General features: G+C 37.9%; 1 protein-coding gene across 47 annotated transcripts in view; it reads right to left on the bottom strand.

Annotated features, from left to right (window-relative positions):
• ank2 (ankyrin 2) overlaps nt 1-22,359 on the bottom strand; it is a 217,994-nt gene that overhangs the window by 129,646 nt on the left and 65,989 nt on the right. For all 47 annotated transcript variants that reach the window (XM_062981284.1, XM_062981289.1, XM_062981302.1 and 44 more), the window contains exon 2: nt 13,883-13,984. In XM_062981284.1, coding sequence (XP_062837354.1) covers nt 13,883-13,984 — 102 coding nt within the window. The remainder of the gene's footprint in view (nt 1-13,882; nt 13,985-22,359) is intronic.

Genomic DNA, 22,359 nt, shown 5'->3' with positions numbered 1-22,359 from the left:
ACTATTCAGTCATCCCATTTCTTCTCTTCTCCTTTAAAAAAAAGGCCATCCAGATGTAGCATTCAGATTCTATTTTCTCTAGCATCCAAGTTGCATGAATGTAATGGCTCATTAGCCATCTAAAAAAATATTCACCTAGGTCACTTATGAGGTTGGTGTTTTGTATAAAAATAACAACTGGGACAGGTTGCATGTACAAGTGCCATTCAATTTGAAGACACAAAGTATGCTCAGAGATTAATAATTCCTTCATAGTATTGTGAAGACACTGTAATATGAAAGAAACAAAGGCGAACTATAAGCATACATCATGGATTAAAGCTATATAAATGGCTTTAACTGTACAATCTTGAGCTATATTTAGATTTGTAATATTATATGCCATTAATGCTTCCCCGTTGAGTATGCTTGCAGAACCCTGTAATAAGGTAATATATCACGTGTTTATCAGCTTTCTCTGAGAAAGACAGCAATGTAAGGAATATTACAAATAGTAGTAATTATTACTAGAATATCTTGTGCAGTATTTTATTATATATTTTATGGCATTTTTAATATAACTATCCAGTTTTATATCTGATAAAATATGCTTACTACGATTTTGTACAAGTGCATAGTATGGAAGTATATATTAAATATATCCCTGAATACCTACTATGTAAAGTCCATATTTGCTTAGTAATTCTTTCACGTACTGTATTTGGATATTTTCTCCACAAGTTTATTTCTATCTTAGCAAACATTTTGTTTGGTAAATCTAATTTCAGAGCATTCCTCCTGGGGAAAATAAGGATCTTCACAACTATAATTTTAAATAATTAGTAGATCTAAGTAAAAAGTACAAATATCTATTATTGAGATCATATAACTTCATCTAATGTCCTGATATTATATAAACATAAGCTTCCTCAGATACATGCAAAATAACCACACTATTCATAATTTAATTATAGGATCACCCTGGCAACAACAGAGTTTGGTTGAGAAGCAAAAAATGTTCTGATCATTTATTTCTCTTAATACTCATGAATAGTTGATTGCTGCATTGCCTAGATTCAGTAACAATACTGGGATCAAATCTGAAAGTTGAATGGCCCAACTCCTATCCTAATTCTGTTGAAGTAAAGTGAGTAGATGTCTGCCTGTAGTTTGCATTAATCCACTCATGTTTAGACACTATGGATTTGTTTCATGTGTTGTGATCTTATCAATTTCATTAGCAAAGTGGAATCATAGAATCATAGAATCATAGAATAGTAGAGTTGGAAGAGACCACATGGGCCATCTAGCCCAACCCCCTGCTAAGAAGCAGGAAATCGCATTCAAAGCACCCCCGACAGATGGCCATCCAGCCTCTGCTTAAAAGCCTCCAAGGAAGGAGCCTCCACCACAGCCCCGGGGAGAGAGTTCCACTGTCGAACAGCTCTCACAGTGAGGAAGTTCTTCCTGATGTTCAGGTGGAATCTCCTTTCCTGTAGTTTGAAGCCATTGTTCCGTGTCCTAGTCTGCAGGGCAGCAGAAAACAAGCTTGCTCCCTCTTCCTTATGACTTCCCTTCACATATTTGTACATGGCTATCATGTCTCCTCTCAGCCTTCTCTTCTGCAGGCTAAACATGCCCAGCTCTTTAAGCCGCTCCTCATAGGGCTTGTTCTCCAGACCCTTAATCATTTTAGTCGCCCTCCTCTGGACGCTTTCCAGCTTGTCAACATCTCCCTTCAACTGTGGTGCCCAAAATTGGACACAGTATTCCAGGTGTGGTCTGACCAAGGCAGAATAGAGGGGGAGCATAACTTCCCTGGATCTAGACGCTATTCCCCTATTGATGCAGGCCAGAATCCCATTGGCTTTTTTAGCAGCCGCATCACATTGTTGGCTCATGTTTAACTTGTTGTCCACGAGGACGCCAAGGTCTTTTTCGCACACACTGCTGTCAAGCCAGGCGTCCCCCATTCTGTATCTTTGATTTCCATTTTTTCTGCCGAAGTGAAGTATCTTGCATTTGTCCCTGTTGAACTTCATTTTGTTAGTTTTGGCCCATCTCTCTAGTCTGTCAAGATCGTTTTGAATTCTGCTCCTGTCTTCTGGAGTGTTAGCTATCCCTCCCAGTTTTGTGTCGTCTGCAAACTTGATGATCGTGCCTTCTAACCCTTCGTCTAAGTCGTTAATAAAGATGTTGAACAGAACCGGGCCCAGGACGGAGCCCTGCGGCACTCCACTTGTCACTTCTTTCCATGATGAAGACGACGCATTGGTGAGCACCCTTTGGGTTCGTTCGCTTAGCCAATTACAGATCCACCTAACCGTAGTTTTGTCTAGCCCACATTTTACTAGTTTCCTTGCCAGAAGGTCGTGGGGGACTTTGTCGAAGGCCTTACTGAAATCCAGGTAGGCTACATCCACAGCATTCCCTGTATCGACCCAACTCGTAACTCTATCGAAAAAAGAGATCAGATTAGTCTGGCATGACTTGTTTTTGGTAAATCCGTGTTGACTATTAGCAATGACCGCATTTGTTTCTAAGTGTTCGCAGACCACTTCCTTAATGATCTTTTCCAGAATTTTGCCTGGTATTGATGTGAGGCTGACCGGACGGTAATTGTTTGGGTCGTTCTTTTTTCCCTTCTTGAAGATAGGGACCACATTCGCCCTCCTCCAATCTGCTGGGACTTCTCCCGTTCTCCAAGAACTCTCATGGAAGTGCCATGTACTTAGATATTTATATTTTTGTTTTAAACTGAATACTTAAACTTCAATGCTTTGGTGCATTTTATATTCATCTATTTTTTCACATCCAGACAGATCTTGAGGATATCTATTTAAAGTAAGTTCACTTGAGGAGATTACAAGTCTGTTTGAATAGTACTACTCCCGTAATCAGGAACAATCAAAATTTCATCTCCAAAATGTATTCTATTATGGGCTGCTTCCAACAGTGCAAGCCAACTGCCCAGTACAGTTCAAAGACACAACATGTTCCATGACGCATAGAGTTTTACAAGAAGGCATCAGCTTGTGCACTGACATTTCAAAAATGCTGTTCACTAACCTAAAAAATCAGTGATTTATGATTTCCACAAATCCAAGTGGCATTCCAATTAATATTAAGTGAAGCAATGGTGCATCAGCTAAATATGCAGCAAATCTGAGAGACAAAAGCCTATTCTGAAAGCACAAGGCACACTTCAGACAGACATTTGACAGAATTGAGGGCTGGTGAAGGTTCTACACCTTCCAATACCAAGATAGAGAGATTAAGTTCTATTAATTCAACTATACCAATCAACTTTAGAGCTGGAGAAACTCATTATTTGGGCAGTGAGCACTTTAGTGCATGTTGCTCCCAAAAGCTTTGACCATATGGAAGACACTGCCAATGTGACTCTTCCGTAACATGAGTCTTCAGGAAACCAGGTTAATGTTGCCATGAAAGGGAACTATAGACACTTGGCTTAGGACTTCATCAGAAAGGTCAGGCAAAGCATTCCTTTTCATCGCCTGACAAAGGGTATAGCAAGGCAAACTTTTCACCCTGCATGCTACTCTCTTCCAGTGACGCTTCCCACATCACACATGCCCTCCTGGCGAAGACCCAGTACAACACGGGCAGGCTCCTGTGTTGTGGGGAAAACCTTCAAATATGCTTACATCCTGCTTGGGGGCGGAGCCTCCATCGGAAGTCACAAAGTATCATGTGATGTCCAACGTAGGGCTCCATCTCCAAGACAGGGTGGAAGTGTCACAAGATGCTAAATTTACCCCATCTCATTAGGTCCTTAGATGAAACATGAAGCTATGTACTCTTATTACATACGCAATACTAAGCTAAGAAACTTTCTTTCTTTTGTAGTTAATTATAGTTTATCATCACATCCAATCTGTGATTAGTCTTATGTTTTATATCTATTAATTACAGTTTAAACCTTCATATTGTTGGCCAAATGGGCCCAGTGTAAGATCTTTCTCTGAAGTCCTAGGCATCTCAGAATAGGCTCTGGTGTAAAACTGTCACACACACACAAAATGTGGGCTCAGACCATTGATGAATGTGGGTCCTATCATGAATAAATCCCAAGATCAAAGCCTCAGGATCTGGAAACGAAGTCTTATTTACTATTTTGTATTATAAGGAACACATTATTGCACTTGAATATTTTACAGGAAAAAATGACCAAACTATTGTCTATGGTACTATAACCTACATAATATCCCAAAAATTATCCCTTGACAAATAAGAGACAATTATTGTTTCATGACTATAAATGAAATCCATATGTTGGCAAGGGATTTGAAGGTACATATACACATATGTATATGAGCCTCTGGTGGCTCAGTGTGTTAAAGCACTGAGCTGCTGAACTTGCGGACCGAAAGGTCCCAGGTTCAAATCTGGGGAGCGGAATGAGGGCCCGCTGTTAGCTCCAGCTTCTGCCAACCTAGCAGTTTGAAAACATGCAAATGTGAGTAGATCAATAGGTACCACTCCATCGAAAAGGTAATGGCGCCCCATGCAGTCATGCCGGCCACATGACCTTGGAGGTGTCTACGGACAACGCCAGCTCTTCGGCTTAGAAATGGAGATGAGCACCAAGCCCCAGAGTCCGACACGACTGGGCTTAACGTCAGGGGAAACCTTTACCTTTACCTATACACATATATGATATCCCAGGTTGTAGTAAACTACTATAGTTTTCCAGTGCTTTGCCAATCATTCTTACTAGTATAAGCCAGTTCCCAATTGTATAATATGTTTTTGCTTATTTGTTTTTAATGCTAAATGTTAGATAAATCCCCATATAACTAAGTCTGGCTGAAATAAAAGTTTTGTTACAAAATGCCAACTTTAAGGAAGTATGTTAAGGTTTTTAGTATTCCTTCTTAAAACAGGTATTGGGTCATCTAAGGAACTGTTACTGCATTATTTTGCAGCCTAAATTCTATGGCTATTTTTGGAACCTGGACTGCCAAGCATGTAATTTAATTTAGCTGTGAACAAGGTTCAGGCTTTTCTCTTCTTTTTATTTTTTGCATATTTCCAATCTTTGCAAATAAATTACATGGGAACTGCTCAATTGGGATGAGAATGCGTAATTAAGAATTGCTATGATAATCAATAAACGTCATCAGTTAGGAATCTTTCAAAGAGAATGGAATATATATGTTTATTTTTTAATCATCAACATTTGAGTTCTGATTACACAGTTTTCATTTTTCATTAACACCATGATTTATCGCTGTGATAAAAATTTATTTTGCAGGAGAAGTCGTGATTAGTACATGATTCGGTGAAACTGAGGGAAAATGAAACATTTCAGCTTTTCATTACCATGGTTGAAATTGAGAAAGGGAATCCTTTTTCCAACCAAATATTCTGGACTACCATTTCTAAAATCCCTCACTATCCGCTATGGATTTATAAGATGAGAGCAAAGTATTAAGGGCCTAAGATTCCCTATTCCAGATATAACTGAGCTAAACTTTACATTACTTTGCTTTAAGTAATTTGTGCCACATGTATAAAAAGGTAGGGATGGAAACAATATTAAGAAATAATTTAGAAATGGTTGAAAAACAGGTTTTTTGTGATGTTGAGAAATCCTGTCATTGGAGACCTAAGTGGATTCAACTGCTCCAAGCACTTGGTGCTGGTCTTGACTGGTGCATCAGCTATAGCCTTTCCTGGGTAGAGATAACCTTGCCACAGTAGTCCATGTGGTAACCCCCCAACTAGACTACTGCAATTGAGTGCACTTGAGGATAACTTGGAAGCTGCAGATAATGCAAAATGCACTAGCTGATTGGACTATCATATAGACAGCCTGTAATGCCAATCTTGAAGGAAATGAACTTGCTGCCAATATATCTCCTGTCTGACTTCAAGGTGTTTGTTTGTGGTGACATGTAAAGCTCTGGATGGCTTTGGATTCTAATACCTGAGGGAGTCCCTCTCCCCATAAGTGCCTGCCCATGGATCAAGATCTGTGGGAATTTCTTCCCTGTCACAGCAGTTGGAACATGAGAGAGAGCCTTCTCAGTTTTATTACCCCCAACTGTAGAATGCTCTCTCCCTGCATACCCGAATGGCACCAACATTTGTGGCATTTAGGCACCAAGTTAAAACTTGGCTATACACCAAAGCCTTTCAGCTTCACTAATTAAACCCAAAGACTGTTATATTTAGTTTTGAAAACTTAGCCTGGTTAACCTGTCTTAATGCTGTTGTAAACTACAGTGAGATCTCTTGGTATAGGCTGTGTTGTTTCAGAATAGGCCAAAACAAAGCACTCCAAAATAATTAACTGCTGCAATACACTTAGGATAAGAAAAGATAAGCTGTCACTGAATATTGCTCATGTCGCCAACTTTTCCACAAAACACCTAAAAATAAGAAAGATTCATTTATAATATTTTCATCTAATTGTCAACACATTTCAGCCACTGGCATAACTTCTTCAATTGAGCTTGTACACTAATGCCAAAAGGGGCTTTTCTACAGATTTGGCTAACCAGTTGTAAACAGAACCTCTTGTACCAGCTGATATTGCCTTTTCTCTATTCATCTGCTGAAAAGGGTCTCTTGTTATACTTGAAACTTCTAATTGGATACTGTTGGTGAACTTACATTGCACCCTTTGATGTAACTTCATATGCTATGGCTCCATCTTCTAGAAACCTAGAATTCATTCAATATTTAGAATTCCTTGCTAGAGAGCTCTAGTTCATGAACCAGATTTTTCAGAATTCTAATTCCCAGGAGTCCATAAGCTGGGGCCATGACAGTAAAAGTGGGATAAAACTGCTATAACCTTGTAGTGTAGATGCAAGCAATATCTACCTTTAATATACATATATTGCTTGATTGACCATACATTAGGAAGCAAATATCTCCATTTCACAAAATCCCTCAACCCTTGATTTCTAAATGCAACACTACTATTCAAATTACATGGCTAAGCAGGCTATTCTCTCTGAGATAATAACAATGCTAATAAATCCAGGAATGCTAGCTTCTACTTAGCATTTATTTGTAGCATCAAGAATCACGTCACATGTCAGCAAAGTGCTAATGGGCAAGATTTCTGAGTGGCTCCACCATCTGGTATATCTCCATAAGGCCAACACCAGAACTTGACTTCTCAGCATTTACACAAGGCTGAAAAGGGGAAATCTGAATCTTAACAGAAAGCACAAGGCAAATATCACGAGTATTCTCCCTGTCAAAACATGTCTCCCCAAATAGCACCAGGGACAAAACAGCAACCATATTGGTGAAGAGGGCATGGGAAAGGAAGGAGAATCAAATTAACAATAGTGTAACACAGATGCACAAGATAGCCAATGAAAAGAGATTGAAATTTAGGATACCTTATCCAAGCCAGAATACAATGTGATCCATATCACAGAATCAAAGCATGAAACAGTCAGTGTAAACAGCACATAAGTCATTTTATTGGTAAAGAAGCTGACATAATTAGGCTATAAATCAGGAACAAGGTAATGTCTAAAACATTGAGGTTTAGATCAAAAGAAGTAATGCTGTCAGAATTTTCAAATGTGAAATGCCCCCAATACAAAATGTATTCACACATCGATATTATTCATCCATTTTGAAAGTAAATCCAATTAATTTTGGTAGAGTTTATCTCCAAGTAGATGTCCTAAGCATTTCTTTTTAATCAATCAAGAAATAAAAGTAAGTAAAATGATTTTTCAAAGGTTCACAGTGAAAACCATACTAACTCAACTTACTGCAACAAAAACTGATTTTTTTTACTCAAAACTGTAGACTACAGAATTCCGCATTAGATGAATTGATACAGATGTCATTAAAGGATCTATTCAGTTTTAATGATCAGTGGAAACAGCAAAAGGTCATCTGGGCACAATCCAACCTATTTAGAAGAGAGGCTGGCTAGCAACCAAATGCTGTTTTATCTGATTAAATGGATCAAGGCAGCTGAAAACCACTAAGGAAAAAACTCATGTTGATTTTTCCCCATTATCCACAGGACTGTTTTGGAGGTCTTGGTACAACAAAAAGAACTCTTTTCAGAAACAGAACACAGGATTCGGTGTTTTGTGTTTCTTTAAATGACAAACCTACTCTGGCAAAATAATGCTGTGAACCTACAGCAAAGGGTGGAGAAAATGATGAAAAGAAAAGAGCAATGTCAGTGAACTGTAGGCTTCTTTGTATATCAGTTAACTTGAAGATAGCAGTCACTTAACTGAACTTCCCATTTGGTGATGCAGCCAAGAACCTGGTCCATGGTTGAAAGAGAATTTAAAGGAGAATCAAACAACAAGCATTGGCTTTCTGTGCCTGTCCATTTGCACGGAGTAATTACATGTGTAAATAATATCACTATCCGTTCTTTGAGTAAGAAGATTTGGGAGGGGTGTTTAATTCACTTATAAGGACACAGTAACCCATGACTGACCTGGGAAAGGTATATTACTAAAACAGCTAGGGATTCTCCTTCTCATATTTATAGGATGTAACAAAACCCAATAAGACTGTTGATCCAGATAATAGCTGCCAATGAAGTCTTACAATTTTCATATCCCAGATTATGTAAATACACAGTGCTGTTTTATTGGATGACCTCTGTCATGGAGCAAGGAATTCAGGAAGTACTGGGATTGCTTTGTGAGGCACAGAAAAATCTAACTGATAATAACAGAATTCCGTTTTCAATTTACATATTTATAAGTAGGCTGTATAGAGGCCAAATTTTTCTTTTGTTTTGATTTTTTTCAAATATATATTCAACCCCAATGAGGAATGAAATGCAGAATTTGATAATCAGGGATTTGTGAGCAGGAAGAAGAATGATGCGGAAGATGAAGACTATGCAACTGATTAATTAGAACAAGGAAGAGGGAGTCTCTCTAACACTCATTTAAACAGACAATGTTTTTACATAGAGATTTACACACAACACTCCATTAATTGTAACTACATCCTTTGTTTATGAGAAATTAATTACAGGCATATAGAGGGGAGTGATCTATCATAGCTATGATACAGTGACAGAGGTAACTACAGATCGGCAATATTAAGGCCCCTTGTTTCCTATGATGTTTTTCTGGACTGGAACTAGACATCCTTTCAAATACAATATGCTTTCAAACAGAGCACTGCCCCTGTCAAGTATGGCATATTGTGGCTGTATTCATATATCATTGGCTGCCAAGTTATTTTGCACCCAAGGCAGAACAAAACAAACAAGTGTCTTTCCCCAAGAGCTAAAATCGCCATGATCAAGCATAGGTTTGGTTGCCAGGCTTTGACTGTCATAGTGAGAAAAGGACATTGGTTTCTTACTGTCATCGTGAGAAAAAGACATCATAATCAGGTTTTTATCATCATGGTCATACATTTATGTATGTATATACACACACATACATAAAATGAGTCCATCACACAGGTCTTCGCAAGTGTCATAGGATACTTGCAACACACTTTATCTATGGAGCCCCACACCACCCATCTCATGATGCACACTCACTTCCAGCAGGGCTCCGTAGATCACCAGTGGTGCAAGTGTCCTACAAGACGTGATGGGAAAGCATCGCTGCAAGTGAAGCGGGGTATGGGGCAATGGGATGAGGTCCCAAGATGTTATGATGCTTTAATTCTGGAAAGTCTTGCTGTTGACATTAATAGTGATCTCATTTCAGTGAAAAGTTAAAATATGCCCATTCGCTCAGGCCTTAAAAACCCAGTGATCATAGTTAGATCCAGCTGTGGATTTCTATTTTCTGTTTTATCCTATTTAAGTTTTTATAAATTGCTCTTTTAAAAAATATATATATATCTAGATTTCAATCCTGAGATTTCTAAATAGAAGGAAGGAACATAAATATATTTATAAATAAATAAAATAATGTTGTGCTTAGTACTGATGGAATGCCAAGTTATTTTGGCAGTCAAGGCAGAAAATTTCAATTTCCCCAAGAGTGAAAATGCAACAGTAATACATTCAATAAGCAACGACTTGCTGTGCTTTTATGATGCACAAAACCAGCTGCCTGAGGCACTAGCTACTTCCTTTTATCTAATGCTTCCACTGGAACTTCTTTAGCCAATGCACAATGTAGTTATAGCACTGTCTCAAACAGGTCCATGTTTAACTACTTCACATCCAGAACTAAGGTTTCTAGTGTTAAGCTATGCCACAATTTGGAAAAAAGGAATAAATATTCGACTGCTTCTGTAGTAGAGTAAAAGCATGTAGACAAAAGCTGATATATACAGACCAGGAGTTGAGATAGGAATAATAGCGGAAGAGGCAGCAGAATTCACCTACATATAATGTGTTGGCCATGCCATGTGTTCTGAATATATATATTCTATTCTGAGTTTGTAAGATTTGAGCTGATCTGAGCAGGGTTACTGATGGCAAGATGACTTAAACAGACAGATGAACAAACATGTCAAATCTGAAGAATTGGTTAGAATTTTGAAGAACAGATCTGCCACCTCATCACACTAGGGCTAGGGAGAGACCCTTCTTCTCAGGGATGGCCCCTCGGCTCTGGAACTCCCTCCCCAGGGAGATTAGGCTGGCCCCAACCCTGTCTGCTTTTATTAAACAACTTAAGACATGGTTCTTTCAGCGCGCTTTCAATTAAACGAAACACTACAGACCCCTTGACAACCATGCTGTTATTCTGCATTTTATCTCCGGTCCCACCCCAGCCTACCCCTAACGTCATCTCTGGAAACCTTGGAACCCCCAGCCAAGAACTTTAGGGAATAACTTTGTTATTATGCACTTTACTTTGACACCTCTTCACTCCTCTTGACTTTGGTGGTAGAGCTGATATTGTTTTAAAACTTTTTATCTTGTTTTATGTATTTGTTAAAACTGTGTTGAATTTGTTTGTGTTTTTATATTGCTTGTTGCTTGTTTTTATTATCCTGTTTTATATTTTAACTTGTTCACACTTTGTCTTTTGGGCTTGGTCCCATGTTAGCCACCCTGAGTCCCTTCGGGGAGATGGTGGCGGGATACAAAAATAAATTATTATTATTATTATTATTATTATTATTATTATTATTATTATTGAGCATAAAGCCACTTTAAATCCAGCTTCTGCCTACTACAGAATTCTGGGGCTAGTGGGGTTTTTTTTTGGGGGGGGGGGGGGGGGCTTTAAACTGCTCAGCCAGATAGGTCCTGGGCCTCACTAAACTACAAACCCCAAAATTCTGCAGGAGACAATGTGGATCCGTTCTCTAATGTGATGAGGCTGATGGCTTTTTGGAAACTAGAACACAGGCATTGTTTTTCAGTGCCATTGTGTACAATATATCTTCTAAGCAAAATGCCAACCATAAATGCTTCCATAAGCAAAACCAAATTTTGAATCCAAATTTCCTATCCCTTTATCCTAAATTCAATGCTGTTCTGGCTGCTGCAATTGATTTGTTTTCCATTCACTTTCCATACCACCTGAAAACCTGATTTGGGCAGATTTCCCATTCTTGCAAAGCTGGGGTTTGGGTGTGTGTGTAAAGGACCAAAATGATATGGGAAGGTTTCCCATTTGTTATCCTGGATTCCCTGTTCCATAATCAGTTGGATTCTGGTCATTATTTTCACATAAATTAAATATTTACGTGAATGTTGCTAATAAATGATCTGCTAACCAAATACATTCTGCTAACTGAATAATACATTTCTATATCTGCAGTATTATGTTTTTGAAGTACTCATGGCATAAACCAAAGGCTACAATCCTATGCAAAGCCCTAAATTTGGCTGTTAGCCAATTGGAAGAAGACTTTAACAGACTGATTGATAAAGGATTTTATCAAAAATTTCAGAAAAAGGAACAGTCCTCAGTGGGACTAGGAACCTCTCTCCTACATATGGAACACTTTTAACAGAGAAAGATGGGGAACCACATGAGTGGAAACTTTTTTTTTTAGAGTTTCATTGAAGGGAGAATAGACATAGAACAGTTTCCATACAATCTGATACCACATTACTGATTTTGTTACCTGCAATAGTAGTATGTATGTGCTTTCATTTATCACTAGTTCAACAAAGATAATTCAAGGACAGCAAACATTTCCAGTGTGTTTTCATCCAAACATAGCTAAGCCCTTGATGCAGAACTCAATGTTACCTGAGTAAGTGCTTAACATTAGTTATTTAATCAATTTCCTACAGTTCTGATGAAAACCTTTCAAAGCAACTTGCCTAACAATGAATATGAAGTTTTATCAAAAATTTATAAACTTATTTTAAAGCCAATATTCTGAAGTATATAGTGCACATATAAAACCTAGTTAAAAGTTCTCAATACATCAACATAAATCTGAATGTCTTATCATGAAATTGTCAATAAACTCTTTAGTTCATTTGCTAGTTGTCATTGCCATTACTGTAGAGGACCATTAGCTACTTTTTGCTCTAATGTGAGAGTTAAGCTCTTTCTAAAAATATCCTCCAAGTGCTTACTTAATGCCTGATGTTACACTGAAATAGCAAGGGAAACCTCAGACTTCCGCACTTGGGATCACTGAACACCAGGTGCATTGTGTGGGAAGATGCACTTTATTTGTAAGCAGAAAAATGTTTCAGACCACACTGCCTTATACACACTCAAGAACTGATCAATAAATTAAGTCTCTACTGTTGTCCTTGGAATGTACATTGAAGATAAAAAGATGTATATCCAACAGGGAAATTAAATTGTGGAACAGTGTCTCTTATTTACACATGGAAACATTACTAAAAATGTAAAGTCTTCTGAAGAGATTAGAAGTGGTTATGGTAAGGTATTTTTTGTTGCACTGACAGTAGTCAGAAATGCAGATTACTTTTTTTGTTACTCTGTCTGCTTATATGGACATTTATAAAACATTATATGGACCAAGAATAAATTGATACATATAATGACATGTTGTTTATATAATACAGTACAACTTTTCCCAAGGAAAGCGTGCCAAATCTTCCCATGACTTCAAACAACACTGAAAGCAATTATTTCTTAACGAAACTTTTTATAAACTCTGCACTCATAGTACATTTGCTCTCTCTCATCAAGACATATCCCCAATGTCACTCAAAAGCAATTACAATATTCTAAAGTTTGCTTAAGAGTCATTCATATTAAAGAGTATAATTCACCCATTTAACAACTATAATATCTAAATTTGAAAATCTATAACTGTGTAGGACTAGAAAGCATATGCTCTCCCAGGTTCTCTCCAGTAGCTATGCTGCCCAGGACTGATGGGACTTGCAGATCAATAAGTTCTCTATTTTTGTGGGGGTTAGGGGTGCTATTTTCTTACCTGAAAGTGTATCTCTCTAGGAATCTTTAGGTCATCCAGCATGACTCTATGGCCAATATCTGGTTAAGTCATGCTGAAGGGACTAGAGATTTCTAAAGAGTACATATGAAACAAATCCTTGAATAATGAAATTCATAAAAGTTTAACCCATAAACCTGGGATCAACTGTACCTGCAAGGCAGGCTTACCACTCTTCCCTTGTCCAAAAGGAGTTCAGCTAAAGGACCATAAGTCTGGGTGAAGACTGGGAATCTAGCAGTCCTTAATTCATTCTATGTGTTGGTGGAGGATTTGTCAAACAACCACAACACGGTGGTAAAGCTTATGCTTTGCATGCACTGTATCTCAGATCAGTCTTCTATTTCATCTTTGGAAATAATCTTCAACAGAGGAGGGCAGTGGGCTAAAGGAAAAATATTTCTAAATTTAACTTTTTTCTTCTACACTGCAGGGGAATATAGAGCAAAGCATTTTTAAAAGGATCCTTTTCTCTTTTCCTTCCCTATTTGACCCACCTTCTGCTGAGATGTATAAAATATAAAACATGAGCCAGAGTGTGCCCACTTACCTGATTACATGTATTGATATCGATTCCTCCCTTTAGGAATTCGACTACTTTGTCCACATTCCCAGCCCTGGCAGCTCTGAGAAAGCTTGCATTGCTGTCAGACTGTAAATAAATAAATAAATAAGCATTAATTTCTGCATTAAAAATAAGCAAAACAAATATGACCAAAGAAGAGCATATATGTTACTGAAGTTTCAAATAATTTCCTAGTGATGTAGTTATTCCTCATTTAAAAGAAAGCTATTATTTCTAGATTTTTTAAAAATCTTGCCAGAAGCGAATTGAGGACATACTGCAAGTTGCTTCTGGTGTGAGAGAATCAGCCATCTACAAAGATGTTGCACAGGGGACAGCCAGATGTGTTACCATCCTGCTGGGAGGCTTCTCTCATGTCCCCACATAAGCTAGGGCTGACAGACAGGAGCTCACCCCGTCTCGCGGATTTAAACCACAGACCATCAAGTCAGCAGTTGAGCCAGAACAAGAGTTTAACCCATTGCGCCACAGAGTTCCCAATTTCTAGATTATTATTTCCCTATAACAGACTTAACAGAATCATATGTAAAATCCACCAATATTTCATTGACTGAGGAGGACTCTATTCATCTATCCAATGTCCAGCAAGCAAGAATATAATACTCTTGAGCTTATTTCTTGGCAGAACATGATACAAAATGAGTTTACCAAGTGGTTACATGCACGATGTACTAAATTACTGCTTGGTTAGCACATTCTATGTTCAACTACTATAAATCAAATAAGACATTTTGCAGTATTTTCTTACAGACAAGATGGATGAATCCTTCAGTTTCTCTGAAGTGTTCGACATTTTTAAAAAATCTATTTTTAGAAAAACAGAAACTGTACAAATAGAATTGGGGATGTGAAAATATGGAAGGATATTTTGTTCAGAGAATAGGCTTCGCAACTTTGTCCAATATTGTTACATCCCACTATCCTATCTCCTGAGCTTTATACCTTCGCCAGATGAAGCAAACAAGCTACTCATACAGATTCAGCCCTGACTAATACATGGGGGTTTGGAGGAAAAAAAATCTGTCCAGTGTGGCAATGTAATACAGTCAACCATATGTACATATTTAATGTTAGTATCCCAGCAAATTCTGGTCAGATATATAGTGATCTGTGGCTTTGACATGCAAAAAAAAAAGTCATATGTAACTTCCTAATTTAAGTGAGAAAGGATGATCAACTCCACTCCAAAATATAAAATTTAATAAAGGACTAAAAAACCTAAAATGTAAACAGAATTGAAAAGACATAAAATTATTATTACTGCATTTAATCACAACTTTTATACATTTTTCAAAACTTTTGATTATGATCATATAGACATGCCATTGCAAAAAAGGTTATTTTTATGAGTAGTTGAATGCACAAGGTAACTAATGTGCTATGCTTTTATAGTGGTTTTATGGAAGCCGGTGATAGTGTGTGCTTTCAAGTCATTCTGATTTATGGGAAATCCTAATGCAAACCCATCACTGGTCTTATTATTGAGACTTGTTTAGATAAGGGTTGCCACCATTACCGTCCTCTGAGATGGATAGAGTGTGACTTGCCTAAGGCCAATCAAGAGGTTTCCATGGCTGAACGGATTCAAATCCTAGTTTCCAGAGTCAGTCCAATGCTTAGACCACTGCACCATGTGGCCCTCACTTCCTCCAGATTCTCCAGTCTACATTTTCTGGCTAGAATGAATTGAACTCTCAGAAGTCTCCAAAATAAGCAATTCACATTTTAAATATGTATCATGTCTTAAAAATGGCTATTTCCAGAAACAGTATATATTTTTCTATTCTGGCAGTATGTATGTCCTATAAGAGTGTCACAGGGATGGAAACTGCCTCCAGACCCACCCACAACAGTCTCTCACTCTGAGAAAAAAGATGCCTTGATTCTCTCCACACAATACATCCTAACTGCTTAAGACAGAAATCACACACATGCATTTCCAGCAGAGTTTTATCCTCATTGCGAGCTTTTGGGGTGGGTCTGACTGACAGATTATGACTTGTCCAAGGTCACCCAGTGAGCTTTATGACTGGGAATTTTAAACCTGAACCTTTTCCGTCCTTAACTAATCCTCTAGCCCAGGGGTCCCCAAACTAAGGCCCGGGGGCCGGATGCGGCCCTCCAAGGTCATTTACCTGGCCCCCACCCTCAGTTTTATAGTACATATTTATATCAGTTTTAATAATATAATATATTGTATATACATATAATATTGATAAAATTATTATAATGTTATACAATATAATACTAATAATAATACTACCATATAATAATATTAATTATATGTTATATATTACATATAGTATTACAGTATAGTGGTATAGTTCAATATAGTAATATATAATGCTAATATTGTGCTATGCTAATAATATAATATATTGTATGTACATACAGCTGCTCTGAGTCCCCTTCGGGGTAAGAAAGGTGGGATATAAATGTAGTAAATAAATGTAGTAAGTAAATAAATAATTAATTTTAGACTTAGGCTCACCCAAATTCTGAAATGACTTGAAGGCACACAATAACAACAAACAACAATCCGAATTAACTTGACTATCTCATTGGCCAGTAGCAGGCCCATACTTTCCATTGAAATCCTGATAGGTTTATGTTGGTTAAGATTGTTTTCATTTTTAAATATTGTATTGTTCTCTCGTTGTTGTTGTTGTTTGGCACTACAAATAAGACATGTGCAGTGTGCATAGGAATTGGTTCATATATTTTTTTTCAAATGATAATTCGGCCCCTCAACAGTCTGAAGGATTGTAGACCGGCCCTTTGCTTAAAAAGTTTGAGGGCCCCTGCTCTAGCCAGTTAATATGATTAGCTTTCTCTATGCATTTATTTGCTTATGGTATTCCATATCTGCTTTGAAGCACTGTGGCTGGGCAGCTGTGATCTAGCTGTCTGAGTATGGGAAGACAAGAGCCATCCTACGGTTCTGACAAACAGTACAGTTCTGTTCAGGAAGCTAAAGGTCAATACAAAAAGAAAGAGATGAAACCTCTCATAGTTTGTTAAAAGGGATTGTGTTCCTTTGATAGGAAAGGGCAAAGAAGCAGGGACTTAAGGAGGCATGGGAACATAACACAAGCAGTTGAGGGGAATGGAAGAGCTGAATCATAAGAGTCAAAAGTGACAGCAAAAAGAAGAAGAAAACGAAAGCATACATTAAGCTGGACTTAAGGGGGTGTTAGGTAGGGGAAACAGAAAACAATTGGACCCAATAGCTGATGGTAAGATGAAAAGGACACCAGGTTGTAGTGAGAATAAGATGAAGAAGATGAGGAGAGCCAAGTACATAGACTTGAACTCACTGGAAAAAAGGCAGGATATACAGTAAATGTAGCTAATATATACAGTAGAGTCTCACTTATCCAACATTCTGGATTATCCAATGCATTTTTGTAGTCAATGTTTTCAATACATCGTGATATTTTGGTGCTAAATTCATAAATACAGCAATTACTACATAGCATTACTGTGTATTGAACTACTTTTTCTGTCAAATTTGTTGTATAACATAATGTTTTGGTGCTTAATTTGTAAAATCATAACCTAATTTGATGTTTAATAGGCTTTTCCTTAATCTCTCCTTATTATCCAACATATTTGCTTATCCAACGTTCTGCCGGCCCGTTTACGTTGGATAAGCGAGACTCTACTGTACATGATAAACAAATAGATGCTTGTGCTATTACATAGTCCCCAACAATCACAGAGCAGCTGGGGAACTCATGCCTAGTAATTTGCACTTCCATTTTCACCTTCTCTGGATTTAGATTCTCCCTTCCTATGCTTTCCCCCCCTGAAGAGCTGCTCTAAAGACTTCAAAGCCAGCTTCACAGCAAACAATTACGTTCTCTTCACTCAGTTGCTTCCCTTCTCACTCCCACCCATGAGGAGAATTGCAGTAGTCATTGTGATGAGCCTGTGTGACTCCAATTGCTTTTTTCAGTTAAGTAGAATTGATAAACCCAACTACCTACTGAGAGGGACTTTATCCCCTTTGAATTACAATACCCCCAGAAGAGACAGTCTCACACAGAGGCACACTGATTCCCCCCTTTATGGATTTTAGATTCCCCCCTCCTTCTCTAATTTCAGTAAAAGGGCACCACCACTTTGGGGGTGAAGGGGGATATCTGGGAAGGCCCCTCTAAGTTTTGGGGCTTGTGGGGAATCTTGAGATTTTTCCCTTTGGGGCTGGACAAGGGGTTCTCGCTTTCTCTTCTAGAGTTATGGGGCTCGGGACGGAGTGCCCCTGGAATGGCCTTCCAGTAATGACTGTCGGGGCCAGCAAGCCATTAAGTGGACTGTCCCTGGGGTCAGGTGTTCACCCAGAGGTAGACAAGGAAGTAATCACTGGGTGATACCTGCTCCTCCGTCATGACCTAGTTCTTTGTTGCTCCCTCCAGGTTAGCTTTACTGCACAGGACTGCAGTTTAAATAGGTCAATAAATGGCCCTTTGTTCCATATTTTGTTTTGTCTGGTCTCTTATTTCACAGTGTTACTTCAAATGGATTTTAGATTCCCCTCCATCTCTAATTTCCATAAAAGAAAATCAATATTGCAGAAAAGCAATCTTTTTAATCATGTTGTGGGCACATACACACACCACACACACACACAAGTATGCATGTATGCATTTACAGAGTGCTGCTTTTATTGATGTAGGCTTTAAATATTTTTATGCTTTTCTAAACCCAGCACTTGGGCTCCTTTGTAGTTTGATAATAGTCTGAAGTTGCTCAGCTACACATGCCCCATATTTCAGCTATGATACAATGGGGGGAAAGAGGTAGAGTTACCTGAGATTAAGAACCTAGAAAGAGCCTGGAAAGACACATAGGAGCAAAGACATAGACAGCAGAACCCAAGAAAGGAACAACAGGTTTATAACATGCCTGGCTGTAATGATTACAGTAGAGTCTCACTTATCAAACATTCTGGATTATCCAACGCAGTTTTGTATTCAATGTTTTCAATACATCGTGATATTTTGGTGCTAAATTCGTAAATAGAGCAATTACTACATAGCATTACTGAGTATTGAACTACTTTTTCTGTCAAATTTGTTGTTAAACATGATGTTTTGGTGCTTAATTTGTAAAATCATAACCTAATTTGATGTGTAATAGGCTTTTCCTTAATCCTTCCTTATTATCCAACATATTCACTTGTCCAATGTTCTGCCGGCCCGTTTATGTTGCCTAAGTGAGACTCTGCTGTAGTTAGATCTTTTTCATTAATTACGCAAGCATGAGAGAGTCAGAGGAAGGGGGTATAGCTTCTCCTTCTCCATGTTCTCCTGCTGCATGAGGAAGAGCATGACTAGCCCCACTACCATTGTCACTGACTCCTAGATGGCGGTGCAAAATGCTTATTTTCTGGAAGTTACGTGTGCATTTGAACTCCAGAGGGAACTCGCAGGGTGCTCCCTTTATGATGTAGCAGACTAACACTATGCTTTTTGGTAAGCAAACACTATAAAGGTTCAAAACATAAAAAGAGATGTGACATGTAAAGGCCACAGAAATAGTCAGGCCTCTCTGAGTATAGAACTATCTTCTTTCTATGTAAAAAAGATAAGCAAATACTATAAAGGTTCAAAACATAAAATGTACTATGTAATTTAGAGTATCATGTATATACATTATTACCTAAGAGTTAACAACAATAATGAAAATAATAAGTACAATCAACTGTTGTAATCCACAGTAGTATCTTCCAGACTGTAATGTTTAAAGGAAACTATAATTATCAAGGCTTAACTGTGGACTAAAGTAAAAACATATCAAGTAGTCTCCACTATTTAAACAGTATCTGAAGACTCCAATTGAAGTCGGCAACCAACATAATATAAACACATTCAACCTTTACAAAATAATACTGGTTAATATATCTTTTAAGACTTCACAGGTATTGAAAAGCTTATTCTAGAAAAAACCATAAGTTCCTTTGATACTTTGAGATCCTGTGTTGATGACATCAAGTGTATAGAATATCTCTTGAAATTACAGTCTATTGGAAGTATGTTCCGTTTCTCAAGAGTAAGATCCCAAGTCTGGGGAACAAACTATGCATTGATGTTGATTCTCAGTAGTTGTCAAAAAGAGCCGTTTATAGCTCCCCAGCTAGGAGAACACAATGCTTTATCTAAGTAGCTGGCTGTAGATTGCAATAGTCCGTTTACTACTGGTTCCCGGGTTTACTCCAGTTTCGGTTGTCCTTCTTCTGGTAAGCAGCAATGGATAAGCAGCAAATATTTTGCAATTTGTATATTGTTGGCTCTGTTCAATTTGTATATTGTTGGCTCTGCTTCAGTATATAGGTTCGCAGTGTCAGTTTGCTGAAATGTGGTTTCTATGACACATAGCCACCTTTAAAACACAAATAGTGTCCCCAACTTCAAAACTGCTTATCATACACTACCACATTAAAACAATATAGGATTGTTTCCAGCACACTTTACCCCAAAGCTTTTATCACTGCAACAGTAATTTACTCGTAAAGAATGGTAAATATTTCATGTTCTTTAATTATGAGAAAACAGACCACCCAACCTAACATACTACAGACAAGAAAAAAAAAACAAACACAGATTATTTGTGCTGTCAGGTCTTTTTCGTAGCCTTCCATTGTGAAGCACTGTACTTATGATGCCGCAGCAGCATCTGACACACACTTGAAACTGATACGCTTTCCAACCAAAGGAGACTTTGTGCATTGCAGCAGATTCTTTATCACAACTGCAGATACTCCAAGCACAAAAGTATGCTGCTAAGTAATTTACAAAACCTTCCTATTACCATAGACTGTGTTCTTTATGATGCAGCTATGAAGATGTTGAAAATGTAAAATAATTTTAAATTGTTTTAGTTCGGGCTTAAATTATTTCCTTAATGTCTCCTCCCACTGTGCCTTAGCTCCAGTCAGCATTTGAAACGATAGTCCAACACCACATCACCCCCACCTTCTTTTCTCTTGGTGATGCAGAAACAGGAGCAGGCACTGTCTCACTGCCATGTCCCTCATTCCCCATCTTTCTCCTTCCATGTTAAGGGCTGAGAGGCAGAGTAGGCAGCCTGTAGTGATTTCTGGGGAAAATAGGGTGATGTGCTTGCTGCTGGCAGAAAGAATACAACTATCCACCTTTGGTAAATGGATGCTCTTCTGCCCCAGTGCTATTCTCCTGACTCATTAATTTTTATTCCTTTCAAACATCTAGAAAAGGGTTAAGTAAGAACATATTTCAGTAATGAAAGGTATGATGATATAATAATCCCATGAATAATCCCATGAAATATTTGAGTACTCTGCTTATGTCTTGACTTTCTTCTAAGGAGTTCAATGTGACATACATACTTATTTGTCCCCTCATTCAATGGCCTTTCGATTCAGTGCAGACTAGGAGTTGATGAATGGCTCAGAACCACGAAGAGGGAATGTAAACACAGATTTCTGACATTTTAGCCCATCACTCTAACCATTTCAACCACTATTTCTCTAGAGACTGTTTTTGCTGTAGCTTGTAGCTTGCATGTAGTTATATCATCAAACCAATAACAGGAAAACATTAAAATAATCACTGTAGTGTCTTGAGACAAACCTAATAAAATTACAGGACAGGTAGTATAACAAGGTCATTTTTGAGATGCAAACAATTTCTGGGTGTATGTATTAAGTGTTTTCTCTCCAGAAATGTAATAAGATCAAGAAAACTGCTGGGGCGGGTGTTAAAACAATCTGTACAAACTGATTACAACAGAGAGACATGTGGTAGTTTAAAAAGCGGTAGCTAAAAACCTGGGAATTATAATTACAAATCTGAGTAAGGACTACTAATTTTATAAGCATTTTCAGACCATTTCTTGGGATAGCTATCAGTCCAAGACTGGAGAGCTTGCCAGGGAACTTCTAGAAAAAAATTGAAAATGAATTTTGAATGTAATCCAGTTTGTGCACTTAAGCTACTGGTACCATCTTACCAGCAATTCTGCAGCGTCTGTGTCCCTACATAACAGAAGTAGGTCCCTTGTTATTAAGAGGCAGCAATTATCCTAACTACCACACAATACTTAAACCATACACACATACATAAGACTTAAAACAATGTTAACAAAATCAGTGAAGTCAAAGGCACTGATCAATAATTGTCTAGAACAATTGTGGAACCTCATACCAGTAAACACTGTGATTATGGTATATGAAATACACATCATTATTTAAGGCAGTGGTTCTCAACCTGTGGGTCCCCAGATGTTTTGGCCTTCAGCTTCCAGAAATCTTAACAGCTGATAAACTGGCTGGGATTTCTGGGAGTTGTAGGTCAAAACACCCGGGGACCCACAGGTTGAGAACCACTGGTTTAAGGAATTCCTTGAAAATGTTATAGAACAACAGAAATGTTTATTAGGCCAACTCAAAGACCTTATAT

Source organism: Anolis carolinensis, chromosome 5, assembly GCF_035594765.1.
Source record: "Anolis carolinensis isolate JA03-04 chromosome 5, rAnoCar3.1.pri, whole genome shotgun sequence".
Taxonomy (NCBI): domain Eukaryota; kingdom Metazoa; phylum Chordata; class Lepidosauria; order Squamata; family Dactyloidae; genus Anolis; species Anolis carolinensis.
This window is presented reverse-complemented; position numbering and strand designations above follow the sequence as displayed.